The sequence below is a fragment of the Sinocyclocheilus rhinocerous genome, unplaced genomic scaffold (assembly GCF_001515625.1).
Source record: "Sinocyclocheilus rhinocerous isolate Xijiao unplaced genomic scaffold, SAMN03320098_v1.1 scaffold1623, whole genome shotgun sequence".
Taxonomy (NCBI): Eukaryota; Metazoa; Chordata; class Actinopteri; order Cypriniformes; family Cyprinidae; genus Sinocyclocheilus; species Sinocyclocheilus rhinocerous.
The window spans coordinates 17,937-36,250 of NW_015657306.1; the positions used below are offsets into that span (position 1 = coordinate 17,937).

General features: G+C 36.4%; 1 protein-coding gene across 1 annotated transcript in view; it reads left to right on the forward strand.

Moving 5' to 3' along the window:
- The first annotated feature begins 9,478 nt into the window (after positions 1 to 9,478).
- The window catches only part of LOC107721000 (SLAM family member 5-like), a 40,156-nt gene continuing 31,320 nt past the window's right edge, over positions 9,479 to 18,314 (forward strand). Inside the window, exons 1-3 of the mRNA XM_016528847.1 lie at positions 9,479 to 9,542; positions 9,842 to 10,174; positions 10,974 to 11,264. Of these exons, the coding sequence (XP_016384333.1) occupies positions 9,494 to 9,542; positions 9,842 to 10,174; positions 10,974 to 11,264 (673 nt within the window). The 5' untranslated portion in view covers positions 9,479 to 9,493. The remainder of the gene's footprint in view (positions 9,543 to 9,841; positions 10,175 to 10,973; positions 11,265 to 18,314) is intronic.

The following is an 18,314-nucleotide window of genomic DNA, read 5'->3' on the forward strand; positions in this document are numbered from 1 at the left end:
GAAAATGATATTGATCATATTGATATTGATATTCAATATTGATATTGAATATAATATTAATATATGATATTGATATTGAAATGATAAATGATATTGCTCATTTAACTGATTTACTGCTTCCGTATACCCCTTCTAGAAACTTGAGATCTTGTGACCTTGGCCTACTCATAGTTTCCAGAGTTAAACTTAAAAATTTGCGGTGATCGCATCTTCGCTACTGCTGGACCGAAGCTTTGGAATAGCCTTCCTTCCTTTATCAGACATCCCCCATCTATTAATAATTTTATGTTTAGTATGTTATCCTGGGTTTCCTGCTGTTTTCTGTTGATCTTGTTTGTCTGTTTACTTTTCTTTTATCCCTTTCTTTTATTCATTCTGTTTTTATTCTTTGTAAAGCACTTTGGTCAACCTCGGTTGTGTTTAAACATGCTCTTTTGTTATTTTATATTAGGCGGCTTGCCCTATAGCATGGTGTATTTTTATTTGTTTTGTTAATAAAGGTTCTATGTTTTATATATAGGCTAAAGTGAGTTTGACGTTGTATTTTGTTGTTGCATTCAAGCAATTGACGCCGAACTGCCGTTAATTCAAAAGTGAAAGTAAAATGAACGCGGCGCTTTTAAGCTATTTAAAAACGAAGGAAAGCGAGGAAAAGATCGAGGGACAATTCAAACGAACTAAAAACGAACAATTGCTTTACTCCGAATTGCCGCTATTTTAAAGTGAAAGTAAAATGGGCACACCGCTTTTACAAGCTATTTAAAAGCGAAGGAAAGCTAGGAAAAGAGGGAACGCCCCGCCTCCACGGTGATACCGGTATTACCGGTGTTGTCACACGCCGATTAACCGGTGGGAAAATTTCCTCACCGACACAACCCTACTCTATATCAGCGGCTGTGATTGCCTCGTGCCTCTGGCCTAATCACAGCTATGCTGATATAGAGCCGGTATCGCTCTCGTACTCAAGTGATATTGCTCATTTATTTTCCTCCATCATATGTTCCTCATCACATCCGTTCTAATTAACAAATTACAAATATTTCTTCTGCCTTGTCCACTCACACCACTTCGCAATACATTTTATAGGCTACCTGTCCCTGACAGCCCAACTTTTCTTAGTTCTTCCATCATTTTACTCCTTTGTTTTTCATAATTCTTGCAACTCATAAGTACATGTTCTATGGTTTCTACAACCTGACAATACTCTCTCACACACACACAAACAAAACAAACAAAAAAAACAGCTGCTAACGTGCAATGTACTATTCAAATGACTGCGTCCTACTCTTAACCTATCATTATTTCTTCTCTCCTAGTCCCTCAATTCCTCACAGCGCCAGCCTTATTTTGAATGGCATACAAATGTCTTCCTTTAGTTTCAATGTCCCATTGATGTTGTCATTCTCTAATGCCTTCTTTCCATATTTTTCCTTCAGATTTCGACAGCTTAATATTGACTTCAATGTTCTTTTTTTTAATTGCTTGTTTAGCTAATTTGTCCACCCTCTCATTACGGAGTCCGGAGTCCAAATCAGTCGAATCTCACTACATTTCCTTTACTTTTGCTTATGTTGTCAGTATTGCATATAACAGGTCCTGACGGCTATTGGACATACCTGTCCTGTGACTGTACACTGCTGACAATGAATCATATTAAAGCTTATTTATTTATTTTTCTTTTTAAATCCATTCTAATGCCATCATCATATAACTCAACTACACCTCAGATCATTTCTGGGTCGTCTGCTTTCCTCACCTCCTTGATTAACAATACAAATTGCTGAACCATGCAGTCCTTCTGTACTGTTTGCTTGATAGGTCTGCTCCTATTTTAACTTGAATTGTTCTTCCTTTCAAGAAATCCTTTATCCAATTAAAATGTGTTCCTCTAATTCCCATACTATACAACTTAATCATTAACCCTTCTCTCCATAACATATCCTACGCTTTTTCCACATCAAAATATATTGCTACTACTGTCTCTTTATTTATTTGCGCTTCCTTATGTCATTTTCCAAACACAACACTATCCATACCCCTTCCTCTCCTAAATCCACTTTGGTATTTGGCCACCATACCTCGTTTTTCAATAATACACATTAGCTTCTCATTTACCATTCTTTCCATTAACGTACAGATATGAGATGTCAGGTCAATGGGTCTATAATTTGTTTGCTTTCTAGTATCTTTCCAAGGTTTTCTTATTGGAACAATAGGTCTTTGGCACTCTTACTTCTTCCCACACTTTATAGCATAAATAACGGTTTCTTCTCCTTCTAGTCTTCTGCATGGGTTGTAATAATTTATGACTACAGTTTTCTTTGGTACAGATCTCTACACTGATAAAAAGGATTTTGTGGTGAAGTAAATACTACTACATTGGGGAAGTCGTGGCCTAATGGTTAGAGAGCCGGACTCGTAACCCAAAGGTTGCAGGTTCGAGTCTTGTACCGGCAGGGATTGTAGGTGGGGGGAGTGAATGTACAGCGCTCTCTCCCACCTTCAATACCATGACTGAGGTGCCCTTGAGCAAGGCAACGACCCCCCAACTGCTCCCCAGGCGCCACAGCAAAAAATGGCTGCCCACTGCTCCGGGTGTGTGTGTGTTCACTGCTGTGTGTGTGTGCGCACTTTGGATGGGATAAATGCAGAGCACTAATTCCTGGGTCACCATACTTGGCCACATGTCACTTTTTTTTCACTTAAAAAACAATTATTTGGGTAATAATTATATTGAGTGGACATATTATCTTCAAAGGATAACAAGCTGCCTACTTGCTTACTTACATGTTTGTAAGTGCTACATTGTTTGATTAAATTTTATAAACTGTAACTGAGGGAAATGTACTTGAGTATTGCATATTTAACGAAATAATTAAGTAGAAATTACTCGTCAAACTCTAACTGGCATGTTACATTTACTTATTTCCTTTGCTAATTTGACCTAACTTAGTTAAGCAGATTTTACTTAATTCAATACTTATATTTTACTTAACATTTATGTGTGCAAAAACTTGCAATATAAAAATTAAGTAAATCTACTTATTGTTTTTTTTTCAGTGTACTATTACATATTCTTGTTCACGTAACCAAAACACTAATCACTCACTCACTGCAGAGCCAATGGGTAGAGCACTACTTGTAGCGGCTTCCACTAAGACGGTATTGGTAATAGGAGCCAGCAAGTAATTGACGCGTAAAAATAAGTCAATGCAAAACCGAAGTAAAATGCAACAGTGTCTTTCTTTATTGTGCTCCAATGAATAAACATTGCTTCCAATTAGCTTCCAGTGATGTCATTTTGTCTAGTTCATAAGATACAAAAGTCCATACCTTGTAGACACAGCATACAGTTCAACTCAGTCCAAACACATAATCCAATAATTTGGCATGATGACTATCCAAACCCGTCCAAAACGTTCAAAAACTGTGTGCTTCCCTACTACCAATACACACCTGTTGTCTCATTAACCAACTGCCCTAATATACTATTTCCAGTGCGCCACCCAATGGACAAACACATAATTGCATTAAAATGGCTCTTACACTACTTGTCCACGCTAGTGTGCACTGTGGCTATTTAGATATAATTTAAATTCTGTTGCTTTTAAATGAAAATTAATATGATTAACAAGACATTCAAAAGGTCTTGCTATTTATTCATCCCCCAAAGTTATGATCATTCATTTTTAGGTCAGGGAAGATATAGGCTATGTTAGTTAATAATATAGTAATATATATATAAGTTAGTTAGTAATATATATATAACTATGACCCCACTGTCAGGATATTTAGGAATATTCACACATAATTTATAGCTACACATAAATAAGATATCAGAGGTTTTACAAGAGAAAATAACGCACGTTTAAACCAATGAGCATTAAGCTGTGTCGTCAGAAAGTCACTTCCCAACGTGCCTTAAACTTCAGACCAGCAGCACTCTCATCTTCAGCTCTTTTCTTGATATTACAAAACGTTCAACGTTTATTATAACTAGTGATGGGAAACCGAGGCTTTTTGCGCATTTTTGCGCATTAACGACATAACGACTAGTTATTAACGACTAGTGGCCAGACTTGTTTTCTCCACCAACAAATCGTCGCGGAGCAGAGAAGGGTTTGAATGCAGTACACATACATACATACATGCTACATAGAGATATTCCTTGCCTTGATATATTATTCACAGAAACATGGCATGGACTTTCAGGACTTGCTCTAGACAATTTGATATGAATGTGTCCAGCTCCTCCGGATACTCAAAGAATCAGATTCGAAAGCAGAATTCAGAATCAGGCCAGACTTGTTTTCTCCACCAACAAATCGTCGCGGAGCAGAGAAGGGTTTGAATGCAGTACACATACATACATACATGCTACATAGAGATATTCCTTGCCTTGATATATTATTCACAGAAACATGGCATGGACTTTCAGGACTTGTTCATCAAGACAATTTGATATGAATGTGTCCAGCTCCTCCGGATACTCAAAGAATCAGAATCGAAAGCAGAATTCAGAATCAGAAAGAGCTTTATTGCCAAGTGTGCTTACACACACACAAGGAATTTGTCTTGGTGACGGAAGCTTCCAGTGCACAGACAGGATAACAAGTGACAAGACACAGATAACGAAATAAACAAGTGATTAAAAATAAATATGTGAAAACAATACACAATAGACAAAAAGACTATAGATAATATATTGAATGTACGGATGTGCTATACACAAATTATGCAAGGGAATGTGGCTAGATGTAAGATATGTTAAATCAATAACATATGTATAATAAATATAAGTATGGATTTGGGTATTGCACATGATTCGCTCAGTGGTCCGGACTACCCTCTGTAGTCTTCTGAGGTCAGTTTTGGTAGCTGAGCTGAACCAGACAGTTATAGAAGTGCAGAGGACGGATTCAGTGACTGCAGAGGAGAACTGTTTTAGCAGCTCCTGTGGCAGGTTGAACTTCCTCAGCTGGTGAAGGAAATACAACCTCTGCTGGGCCATTTTGACAATGGAGTGAATATGGATGTCCCACTTCAGGTCCTGAGAGATGAATAAAAAGACATCTCTTGCTTCATCCGATTCTCCCCCAGGTAATCTTTGATGGCATTCTGTTGATTTTTACTGTCTATCTGGAGAAAGGCAGGTCCTGTCACCTCCCCACGGAATAACTCACGGTGACTCTGTATCCAGCACTACACTGGACCTTATGTCCCTTACAAACTTCCACGTCATGTCCTCTTGGCGCTCCTGTTAAAAATAGAGAATACATGTGTGTTGGGGGGCATATGTGTCCACAAAATAGTATTTACCTCATCATACTACATACAAAAATATTTATGATTTTAAACCAAAAAATTATAAATCAATACAGTATCTAAAGAAATGCTCCCACCATACCTCCATGCGCCACTTCATGGCTTATGTGGTCCTCCAAGTGAATTGTAACGAGTAATTTTCTTTACTGGTGAAACTGCAGCAGGACCCCTCATCCTGGCAGAACTGCTCTGTATCAAGCTAGGACCGAAAATGCATAGAATGCTGTAAAACATGACAAACAAACATTGACAATCATTATGTGATCTTTCCATTAATATAGAATGATACAAAGATAATTTGTCACATACGCAGAGTTATCCAGCAAGACTTCGTGAAATGATGTGGTTGCTCAACCAAGTCACTGTGAAGGGTTCTGTGATCAGTGTATATCATTAAAAATATCATGTGTATGTGAGTGAGTGTTTTGTGTGTGGGAGGCAGGTAAGTACATATGTGTGAAAGGGATGAAGTGTGTGTATGAGTCGGTGAGATAAGTGTTATAAATAAATAAATACCGTTAAGCAAGTTTGTTCTAGTTGAATTTACACACACATGCTCACACTTGTGAGTTAGACAGAAAGTGGAGCTGAGTTATGTTCAGTCACAGAGAAAGACATTGTAATGGGTTCTTCTTTTGGATTGTTTCAGTAAACCTATTTTTTGTAGCATATTGCATGGTGTGGCTTCTGTTTTTTTCTTCTTTTGACTAATTGTTACAACTTACCCCAGTATGTGTTACATCCTACCCCAGCAGTGGGGTAGATTGTAACAAAGGCACTCCATGTATTTGACATCAACTTATACGGGGTGTGATATTCTTGCAGAGGTTTCAATGGGTGCCTTTTGTAGTACACAAATGTGGGTACATTGTATAAAAGTTTGAATATTCTAGCTTACAGATGCTGAAGCAAAAAGTGTTACAACCATACCCGGTCTCCCCTTACTTATAATATTAATTTACTTACAATGACTTAAACTCTAAATCTGGTGAATCTGCAAATTCGCTATAAATATGTGCATTTGTTCATCAGGTGTGTTTGGTGCTGATGAAGTGAAGTCAGTATCGGTGTTGGAGGGAGATTCTGTCACTCTAAACACTGATGATACTGCTATACAGAGAAAAGATCAGATACTGTGGAGATTTGGACACAACAACATTCTCATCGCTCAAATCAACAGAAAGAACAATAAGAGCAGGTTTTATGATAATAATGCTGCTGGGAGATTCAGAGACAGACTGCAGCTGGATCATGAGACTGGATCTCTGAGCATCACAAACACCAGAAGCACAGACTCTGGACTTTACAACGTATCCAGCACCAGAACAGAGACGCTGCTCAACACATTCAATCTTACTATGGTGAGTAGATATAGTCATTGATATATGATTCTGAAGTGATATGCACAGAATCATTTGTGCATTTTATGCATTTTTATAATGACATATTTTAATAAATAAAATTTTATTAAAGCATGTTTCTTTAATCTATGTATCAACTTACAAATATCACAGCAGTGTTATTTTAGTGTCATTGATATACTATGGTTTTATTTACCCTGAATCACAGCTCTGGTACTTACCGTATCAGATATATTCTCTCATATTTTTTTAGCTCATCTACCCATTCCTGTCATCACCATTTACTCTCCACAAAATCCTTCAAATTAATCATCATCATCAGGATCATCAGTGTCCAAATGTGCGTTTCTGTGTTCAGTGTTAAATGTGGGTCATGTGACTCTCTCCTGGTACAAAGGAAACAGATTATTGTCCAGCATCAGTGTGTCTGATCTCAGCAGAAGTCTCTCTGTACATCTGGAGTGTCTGGATGATTTCTACAGCTGTGTGGTGAACAATCCCATCAGCAACCAGACGCAACATCTCAACAACACTGAACTCTTTCAGCCATATTCAGGTACGTCTGTGGCACTGTGTTTCCCGTTAATTGTCTAGCTTGTGGCGGCCTGCCGTAATCTGGCCATAATAAACTGGCAAATATTTTTTTAACTTTTCATCATGACATAAAACATTGTTTTATGACAAAATAAAAGCTTGATGCTTAAACTCTTGCAAGTGAAGAAATGAAAACACAAATATTGTAATTTTACTAATATACTTACTGTGAAATATTCATTTTTTAATTTATATTTATTTTACAGTGCAGTATTACAGTAATACTGCATATCTTAGGAATTATAATAATAATAATTAAAGTCCAATTTAAAGTCCAGATACAAGTCAATGCAAAGGCCTTTACTCTGTTCAGTTTAGTCCCTCAAATTGGTTTGCTCTCAAAGTGCATCAAACCAATGCATTTAACTCTAAAATTTATTTTGGGGGACATTTTATTCACTACACCTGTAGTTATCTGAATAAAAGCTTTATTATGTCCACTGACAGAGTGTTGAGTTAAATAAGATAAAGCTGCCAATTTTTGACCTATTTTATGTTTTATTAGTTTATTCTAGTGTTCTATTGATATTGCTTTCCACATTTTATCACACAAAATATTGTGATACTATTAATTAAACATATGTTTTAAGCCTTGGTTAAGATGCAGGTCACTTCAATTGATTTGTGTGCTTATATTTGTTAGATCATTTAGTTATAGGATAGTGGAGTTCTTTTTGCTTTTTTGAGTCAAGCTCTTATGAAAGAAAATTTTAAAAAAATCACTCTGAACACATTTGTAGTCAACAGTGATTCAGGAGTTGGCATGTCCCTTAAATAAATTTAGTAATAACTTGATATGAAGGTGGGGTGCAAATGTTTGGAAGAATTGATGCCGATTCTGATACTTATTGCTGATTTTTTTTCCTTTAAGCAAGAGACAAAAAAGAATGAAAGAGTACATGAGAAAGATGTTTATTTGCTCTATTGCAGGCTGAACTGGCCTTTAAAAAAATCTGTAGCCGTCTGAAATGAGCGGTAGCACTGCATTTTAATTACAGTCCAAACAAAGATGCTACATGTAGCATGAGCAGTTTTTTAAATTTAAATTAGATTGTACAATTACAAGATTTAAAGCAAACAGAGTGGTCTGGCTTCAGCTTTGGTAAATTATACTAAAAATGCAAATTCACTCTCTGACAGCAGGTGGCGCTTATGGAACAGCAGCGATTCCTTGGTTGTCGCTGTAAACAAAGCAGCGCTGCGCTTATAAACAATACTTTGATATGTATAATATATGGAGGTAAGATGAAAAGAAAATGCCATCGAAACTTTTCTGAAGACAGACAGTTACTTCAGTGATACTTTCATATAAACCCCAACCCCCAGTTCAATATTTAGGATTTTCTTTGAATATTTCGAGCATCGGAAACAGTGAGCTTGCTCTGCCTGTACAGTATTTTCTCTGCTAGCGCGTTTATTCTCTCCTCTTTGCCTCTGTCTTTATTGTGTCCCGTCTCTGGCCTCTGTTAACGTCCTTCGTAATATTTCTACATATTTCCAGGGGTGAAGCAATATTTATAGGAGCAAGATACTTCAGTATCAAGACACACTTAAACAAGGGAGACGTTCAAAATGTGCAGTGCTGGGGACGTCCATGACCAGAACTGGCTTAGAGCTTCATTTTCTTTAAATAATATCAAATGTGAACGTTTAAACCACGTCTTTAGAAAGAGTTTGCTTTCTGTTTTCTTTTGTCTGTAAGTAGAACATCCATGAGAACATGCAAACTCCACACAGAAAAGCCTCCTGGCTCAGCCGAGACCCAAAACGGGGACCTTCTTGCTGTGAGGCGACAATGCAGCTCAGTGTTAATGTTAGCAAGCACTGCTAAATTAGCTTTGAACTGAATGTCAGTAACGTCAGTGATTTAATAAGAAATGTTCAGAAACCTTTACAAAGCAACCTCTTAACATGCTGAACTGAGAGAAATGGGAACATGAGCCACTAGAAATTGTTCTTAAACTTAATTTCTAGGGTCTATTGTCTGTGAAAACCATGTGAGAAGACATACAGACTGTGTGGGAGGTGTTACTGGAGCAGTTTATTCACACTTACTGCAGAGCTTCACAAAACCACTTCACTACAGACCAACAGCACACTGCTCTCCAGCTCTTCTGTCGCTACTGCTTTCAAAAACTTATTACAACATTTCCGTTGTGTTTTGATTTAAATGTCGTCTTTTCAGAATTCAGGTCTGTTGTTATTTGAAGAAAATGTTTGAGACATTTATTTTCATCTGTTTGTGCTCATGGAGTCTGGCTGGTAAGCATTTTTATGATTTCAGTTCTATGTATATTATTATTTATCCGCATCAACATAATTCAGATTTTTATTATTTCCAACATTGATTTTCGTGTTTTATCAGACTAACAGACTAAAACATCTTTGTGCTCATCATGTTCATTTTGACTTTTTTTTTTTCTCTTCCACTCACATTAAAGGGTTTATTTATTGCACATTATTGAATTATTCATTGAAATTATACATTGAGTGCAGAGTCAGTAATTGTTTTGCAATGAGAATTTTTAAATAGCTTCAAAGAGTACATATTTGTTTATTAGGTGTGTTTGGTGTTGATGAAGTGAAGTCCGTGTCGGTGATGGAGGGAGATTCTGTCACTCTAAACACTGATGATACTGATATACAGAGAAATGATCAGATACTGTGGAGATTTGGACACAACAACATTCTCATCGCTCAAATCAACAGAAAGAACAATAAGAGCAAGTGTCATTATAATAATGCTGCTGGGAGATTCAGAGACAGACTGCAGCTGGATCATCAGACTGGATCTCTGAGCATCACAAACACCACAACCACAGACTCTGGACTTTATAAAGTAACCAGCAGCAGAACAGAGACGCCGCTCAGCACATTCAATCTTACTGTCTATGGTGAGTAGAGAATTACTTACGTTCTTGACCCTATTTGATGTGTGAGTGTTGCTTCAATGATCAACTTTGGCTGTGGACTATAAAAAATGCTAAAAATAAGCATCTTAATCATTTTAAACCTGAAATAATATTGCTGACTACATAATACATAAAAAGCTGAATAGGATTTTCACTCTATGTGCATAATTTGACAATTACAGCTCGATTAGAAATGAAGCAAAGTGAATATATTGTGTGATATTTACATTAAAACTTCCACATTGATGTTATAATTATTTTACATTTTTTGTGAATACGTAGTATAAAAAATTTAAATATCAAATATTTGACAAAATTATATCTAAAATATAAATTGCATTTTAAAATACAATTATATAGTACAGAAATAATTTTCACACAATAGATTTTTGAAAACTAGTTTAAAGCATTATAGTATTGGAGATGTTTATTAATATTTTTTATGATGGATTTTCATATTTGAAAATCGAAAGTCTCAGTCTGGGACGAGAGTAAAACTGTAAATCAATACATAAAACTAATTTGGTCATAAAACTAAGTTTCATTGTTTTAGAAAGAAGAAGAGATGTAAAGTTCATCAACTAATTCAATACTTTGATACTGATACTTTAATTCCATTTTAAATATGAATTTGTTTGAGAGAGGGCTTGTCAACGTCATCACTGATATATGAACACATCTGTGCCTGACACAATGAACTTCAACTCAACACATCAAATTCTGACAAATAAAATGCTGCTCTACTGTAAAAATAGTTTAATTCTCTAATATCTCTTCTCAGCTCATTTGCCTGTTCCTGTCGTCAGCAGAGATTGTGCTTCATCATCATCATCATCACAGCAGAATTGTTCACTGGTGTGTTCAGTGGTGAATGTGGGTCATGTGACTCTCTCCTGGTACAAAGGAAACAGTTTATTGTCCAGCATCAGTGTGTCTGATCTCAGCATCAGTCTCTCTCTACCTCTGGAGGTGGAATATCAGGATAAAAACAGCTACAGCTGTGTGCTCAACAATCCCATCAGCAACCAAACTCAACATCTGGACATCACTCAACTCTGTCACACATGTGAAGGTAGGACATGTGGTGATATTAGCATTTACTTACTGAGCTGATCTCATAGTGCTCATATTTCATGTAGCGTTTGTTGTAGATCAGACTGACAGATTCATTCACAGCAACGGCTCATTTTGTCTGTTACAGAACACGGCCTAACCATATTGTACGTAGTGCTGATCTCTGCTGCCGCTGCTGGGTTTCTGTTGATTGTTGCTGCAGTCATGATCTTCTGCACCTGCAGGAAACACAAAGAAGTAAACCACGTAGGCAAGTATGACCTAATGCTTATACATCTGTAAAAAAATATATATAAATATATAATAATAATTATTATTAACATTAGAATGATGTGAAAGAGTGTTCTAGAGAACACAAAACAATAATACTCAAATCTTTTTTATTCAGAGTCGTCTTATTTTAACATGTCTATCATTATTTTTGCAACAGATACAACATGTACAGAAGAGATCACTTACTCTGAAACAACATTCCACAAAAGAAAAGCACAGATATCGGTAAGAGCATTTATTTCGGTGCAAAGCTTTTTCTTGTGATCTGTGGAAAGAAATATTTATGCAGAGTACAAGAAAGTTAAGGCATTCATTAAGTCAGTGTGTTTTGTCATTATCCCTGATCACAAATGATGGTGACACTGCACATAAATAAGTAGTGCAACAGTACTTCAGCGGTATTTAAAACACCATCGATTTTTTTCAGTAGCAAGCAATGTTTTTCAGTGATTAGTGCAAACGACAGATTGCAGTTTTATTTTTCACACTTGTATTGCACCTGCTGAGCCAGCTTTTGGCACATTGCATCCTGTGTGTGAATATTGCCTGTTGTGTAGTCATTGTTTATTTCAGATCACTTCCTTTCTTTTGTTCCTCTCTTGCTTACTCTCTTTTTATGTCTTTGAGTCCTATGTTGTATAAATTAGGCAATCTTCTAATTTTGTGGTAATATTTAGTTTAAGTAATTATCTGTTCAGTTTTTTTAACGAGTACCTTGGCTGCTTGACAAGCTCGTTTCAAAGTAGTTTCACCAACGCTGTCGTGGTGCATGCTGGGAACTGTAGACCTGCCTCCAGCACTGCAGGCATCACATATTAAACTACATATTGAGAACTTTCCTGAAACTGTATACAATGATAGTAATAATAATAATAATAATAATAAATGTATTTCAACATTAAGAGTAGATATTTAAAGTTATTTGCTGAATGAATGATCGGTACATTATACTTTTCTCTGTTGCCGTACATCATCTTTATTTCGCCTTTTTCTGAACATCCAACAGTGCAACTGAGAATAAGGAGTGAAAATGTATCCCATAATGCAGTGTTTGACACTTTTATGTCATAATATCAATAACATAAAAATAGTTTTACCCTCCAAAATGTGGAGATACTATAAGTAATTTATTGAGATGTATTAACGTTATTCTGTACTGTAGTGTATTTTCATGGCAGAATTTGGAGGAAGATAAATGGTCAGTAATGATCTTGATAAATACATCAGTGATGTGAACGTGTGTTTCTGTTTTGTTACAGAGAGATAAAGAGGAGACTGAGGTGGTGTATGCAGGAATCGCTGGGAGATGCTGATCAGACTATGATTCTGGAGGTGGAATACTGTGTTAGTGTGAAAATGTGTTTATTTGAATATACAGTATCTCACAGAAGTGAGTACACCCCTCACATTTTTGTAAATATTTTATTATATCTTTTCATGTGACAACACTGAAGAAATGACACTTTGCTACAATGTAAAGTAGTGAGTGTACAGCTTGTATAACAGTGTAAATTTGCTGGCCTTGAGATGCTCAACAGGGTTTAGGTCTGGAGACATGCTTGGACATGCTGGAGACATTATATCACATGAAAAGATATAATAAAATATTTACAAAAATGTGAGGGGTGTACTCACTTCTGTGAGATACTGTAAATGTATGCTTATTTTACATGTCACAGGAATCACACACAGATCTTTGAATATTAGTGAGGATCTCACATAGATTCTGAATTTCATGCTAAGATAATTATATTCATTACAACTAACTCTCACACAAACCTCTTGACTTCATTCAGTTCAAAGCAAAACATGATTTGCTTACAAGCCAGCTTCTGCAAGTTATGCACACTTTTAATTCAAATGATGAAAGAGGAAGGGATCACTCACACAGAACATGTTTGTGCATTCCACTGCGCTGTTTTTTTTATTTGAATATAAATGTATGCTTATTTTACATGTCACAGGAATCACACATAGATCTTTGAGAGATCTCACATAGATTCTGGATTTCATACTAAGATAATTATATTCATTACAACTAACTCTCACACAAACCTCTTGACTTCATTCAGTTCAAAGCAAAACATGATTTGCTTGCTTCTGCAAGTTATGCACACTTTTAATTCAGATTATGAAAGAGGAAGGGATCACTCACACAGAACATGTTTGTGCATTCCACTGCGCTGTTTTGCATATTTTTTTCAATGGAAACCACTGGTCTCTAATGACTTGATTGCTCATTGTGTTCTAAACTGCCATTAGGCGGTGAAGCCACTGGAAATGTACTGAAATATTGCTATTCCTATACTGACAGAACGCATCTTTGACTGACAGCTAAAACCTTGCCATAAAATCATCCGATTTTAAGCGTATCAGTCACACAGGATTAGTTCTTAGGATATGTGTATGTAGATTAATTTTTACTATGGCCACTATTGGTAATGTTTATGGTCTTTTCGTGAAGGGCAAATGTGAAATCGTTTAGATAGGTGTGTAAACCACTGGTCTCTAATGACTTGATTGCTCATTGCGTTCTAAACTGCCATTAGGCGGTGAAGCCACTGGAAATGTACTGAAATATTGCTGTTCCCTACTGACAGAACGCATCTTTGACTGACAGCTAAAACCTTGACGTAAAATCATCCGATTTTAAGTGTATCAGTCACACAGGATTAGTTCTTAGGATATGTGTATGTAGATTAATTTTTACTATGGCCACTATTGGTAATGTTTATGGTCTTTTCGTGAAGGGCAAATGTGAAATCGTTTAGATAGGTGTGTCTTCTGCACACTGCCGACACAGGTTACTGATACAACACAAAAATATTTCTTTATGTGCATAATTAATCAGAAAATATTAAACATGAACATCCTCGTTCCAAAGAAAGATGGTGGGCTCAGGCACATCCATGATCTCAGGCTCCTGAATCGCGCACGGCTTAATGAGGCAGCCATTCAGGATGCTGACTTTAAAACAGGTCCTCGTGCAGGTTTGCCCAGGGGACTTTTTTTGTTTAGTTTTTTTTTCTCAGTGGATCTGGAAGATGCTTGCTTTCATATCAAAATAGCCTCCCATCACAGGCCATTCTTGAGTTTTGTGTTTGAGGGGGTGGCTTACCAATATACAGTCCTTCCATTCACACTGTCCCTGGCTCCATGCACTTTTACCAAGTGTCCTATTAAAATCAGGTGGGACGTTTTATATGTCATTGTTGTCACATGCATTTGTATTTTTTACTGCTGAATATGCATGTGTATTTAAGTTATCATTTTATATGCCTCCCCGAAAAAGATCGGGATGGCCCCACTCCCCCTTGACCTACCTCAGCACTAATTGAATTGCACTGCACTAACCCAGCAGCTGGATAACACAAAAACATAAAGGGGTCATCGGATGCTACATGCACTTTTACAAGTAGTTTGAACTGAAATGTGTGTTAGCAGTGTGTGTGTACACAACCACCCTATAACGATAGAAATCCACCCAGTGTTTTTCTTAATCTCGTTAAATCATTTCCCCTTTCTCAAATCAAGCCGTTCTCAGATGCCTGTCATGACTCCTAAGCGATTGAGGTGTTCTGTTGTTGGATGTAATAATGAACATAGCAGTCATCATTTACTCCCGACATCTGAGCCGCTGAACTGGCAGTGAATTATATTTGTTTTTCAAGGGAATGCGCCCCCGATCTACCTAAATGCATTTAGGTTCACGCAAATCATTCGTGATCTAGCTTCACCTCCAGAAGAAGTAAGTATAAGGTTTTTTAATGAATCTTTGCAAATCGCCTTTCCTAATAATGTGCTAATTAGCAAGTTTCACGATGAATGCGGCTAAAGTAAACAGTCCCTCAGAGAGCGGCTTGGAAGATAGGGGCGGGGTCAGTAGAGCTCATTTGCATTTAAAGGAAAATGCTACAAAATGGCTTGCTCTGAAAAGAGCTGTTTTTGTCAGGGTAAAAAAAGGTGTTTTTTACACTACCATTGAGAAATTTTAACCAAACTATGTTACAGACTTTTCATAAAGACCCTAAAGAGTCATATCAACTTGTGGAAAATGGGCATCCAATGACCCCTTTAAATAACCCCAAAAATAACCCAATAAGCTCAAACCAGGGTTTGAGTAGAAAAAGGAACCATTAACCCTTTTAGCATATTTTATACAGTTTTTATACAGGTATATAAATATATAAAACAACATTTATACTCACAACTAACAAATTTAGAAATAAAAATAAAGGACAAATAAAACTCATAATAAATGCTAATACATTCAAAACATTACACACACATTTTACTTTTACTACTTTTACTTTTATTAATCTTACTTCAAGTGTAACCTGTCCCTGTAATTGCTTTTTGACCAAAATGCTGCTGGGCTGGTGTTCGGCGAGGAACTGTGAACCTCAGACCACCAACCGCATTTCCACTCACATATAAAAAAATGTCTTTGCTAATATGGGACTGTTGGCAACCCTGACGTCATTGATGATGTTCTAATCTTGTGACAGTTTAATTATCAATCACGTTTCAAGTGCACTTTTTTGAGTTTATGAATGTTAAAATGACATTCAATCAAGTCAAGTCAAACATTATGACATTAAGCAATCATGTCGAATTAATGAATTTCTATCCAGGGCTTTGGAGCAGTTTTTGTTTAGTTTATGTTTGTATTGTTTTCATATTTTAAAACAGATTCAATAGTTTTGTCAGTGCTGTAGTAATGGTTTATGAACAGTCCTTCATATCTCTGTTAATACAGATGAATCTGCTAAAGCTCCACCTGCTGGATGAACATGTTATTTCACTAACAGCTCTCTCTTGCTATGACATTTGTAGAATAAACTTATTTAAAAGTTATATGCAAGATATTTCATTTTTATTACTTTATGCTTCCTTTTGTACATTATTAAATAAAGGTGCTTTATATATTCCTTAAAATGTTCTGCCTCATTTTGACCTTTAAAAAAATAGACTGTCATGGGTTGTTTGCAGGCAGGAAAATCTTGAAGGCGGGGAACCGATGTCATAACAAATGTCACTAGACTGGGAAGATTTTAAAATGAGCGCTTCATTCATAAATTAGTACAACTTTACCTTCATGCTGTGTAAATACAAAGAGAAGACAGAACGAGCAGCGCTGAATCAGAGACCTGGCCGCATCTGGTGTAGACAGCAACACTGATTATAATGGGCTCTATTGTCTTGTGTCATATCACGTTGCATGACACGGTGTAAATGGAACCATTTTAACAAATCAGATAGCTATCTAAAAACGCATGAAGTGACCTGGTGTAAACAGGCCCACAGATGACTTGAAAAACACTGAAGTGGTGTAATATTCAGTAAGTTTAAGACTTCATTAAGTCTTAACCATTAATCTCATCATAGCTGTGGGTGTTTCCATCGAAAACAATCAGTTAAACAGTTCAGGAAGATGTTGACCACAAGTGGAAAAAAAACACTCAGTGTGAAATGAGAAGCTATGAAGAAAAGAGCTGACAACAACCACATAAATGTGTGAACTTTAGTCTATATTCTACACTGCTCTTAATTCGACTTTTATCTCTCATCATGATCTCTCATTTTAACACATCGTTGCATTCATGGCTGTTAAAGCCCATCAGTTTTCTAAAATATATTGATCCACAGATGTATGAGCTGATCAAGTATCTTCATTGTGTTCAGTGTTTAAAATCAATGTTTGGTTTAGTCAGTGTTTTTATGCTCCCCACAAACCCTAATCAAACTCCAGACCGACTAAATCAGTGGCTCCCAACCAGCCCCCAACACTGCGTAAGGAGACAAGCAAATTATGCAGTGTTGGGGGCTCTAGAAACGTATTTGGAAACCACTGAACTAAACCACTAACATCAGCTGCATTCGATTCACTTACCACATGAAACGTTTTTCAGCAAGACAACTGACGTTAAAACATGGTTTTACAGCAACAAAACAGGTATTTTGTGCAAATATAGTAACAAATGATCAGTTGGGAGCAGATGAGAGAGAACTGTAACTGTAGACACACTTTAACCTTTTAACATGTAGTTTAATGAGCTTCTGCTAATATAAATGGTGATAAGAAGTTCTGCAGGAAACTTAAGCTTTCAAAAAAGGTCCAGTTATTTCTGCCTGTTTGTATGTGAACGTGTGAGAGAGAGAGATGATGTGTGATAACCAGAGCAGAAACTTACCAGTGCATTAGAAAGTTTGTTTTTAATACTGAAAAAGGGCATTTAAAATCACTTCACATATTATATTCCTATTTGAAAATTTGAGAGTGCTTGTGTAGTCCTCAGGCATTTGTATTTTCTTGCAGAACTTGAAGAAAACTAAGAAGATTACCAATTGCTGTTGACTCTCTCCAGCTTATTACCGGTTTAGCAGCAGTAGTACTTTTACGTTGTGAGCTTTAGATGTTGGTACTGCTGGTGAAGGTCTGCACATGAGTCCTCACTCTCCGTTGAAAACAAACAGCGTCATCAGCTTACGTGTGAGTGTGCGCCTATTCAATTCAATTTTATTTGTATAGCGCTTTTCACGATACAAATCGTTGCAAAGCAACTTTACAGCAAATTAAGTTTCTACACTGTTTAGTGGTAGCTTATCAGTGGTGACTGTCAGTTAAATGTACATATGGCAGAAATGTACGGAAAAATCAATTAAAGACGTAATCAAACAGACGATGAACACTATTAACAGCAATTATAAAATAAAATGATAAAAATGCTAATTTTAGAAGAAAATTTCAGATGGCACTTAAGAGGCTTTTGCA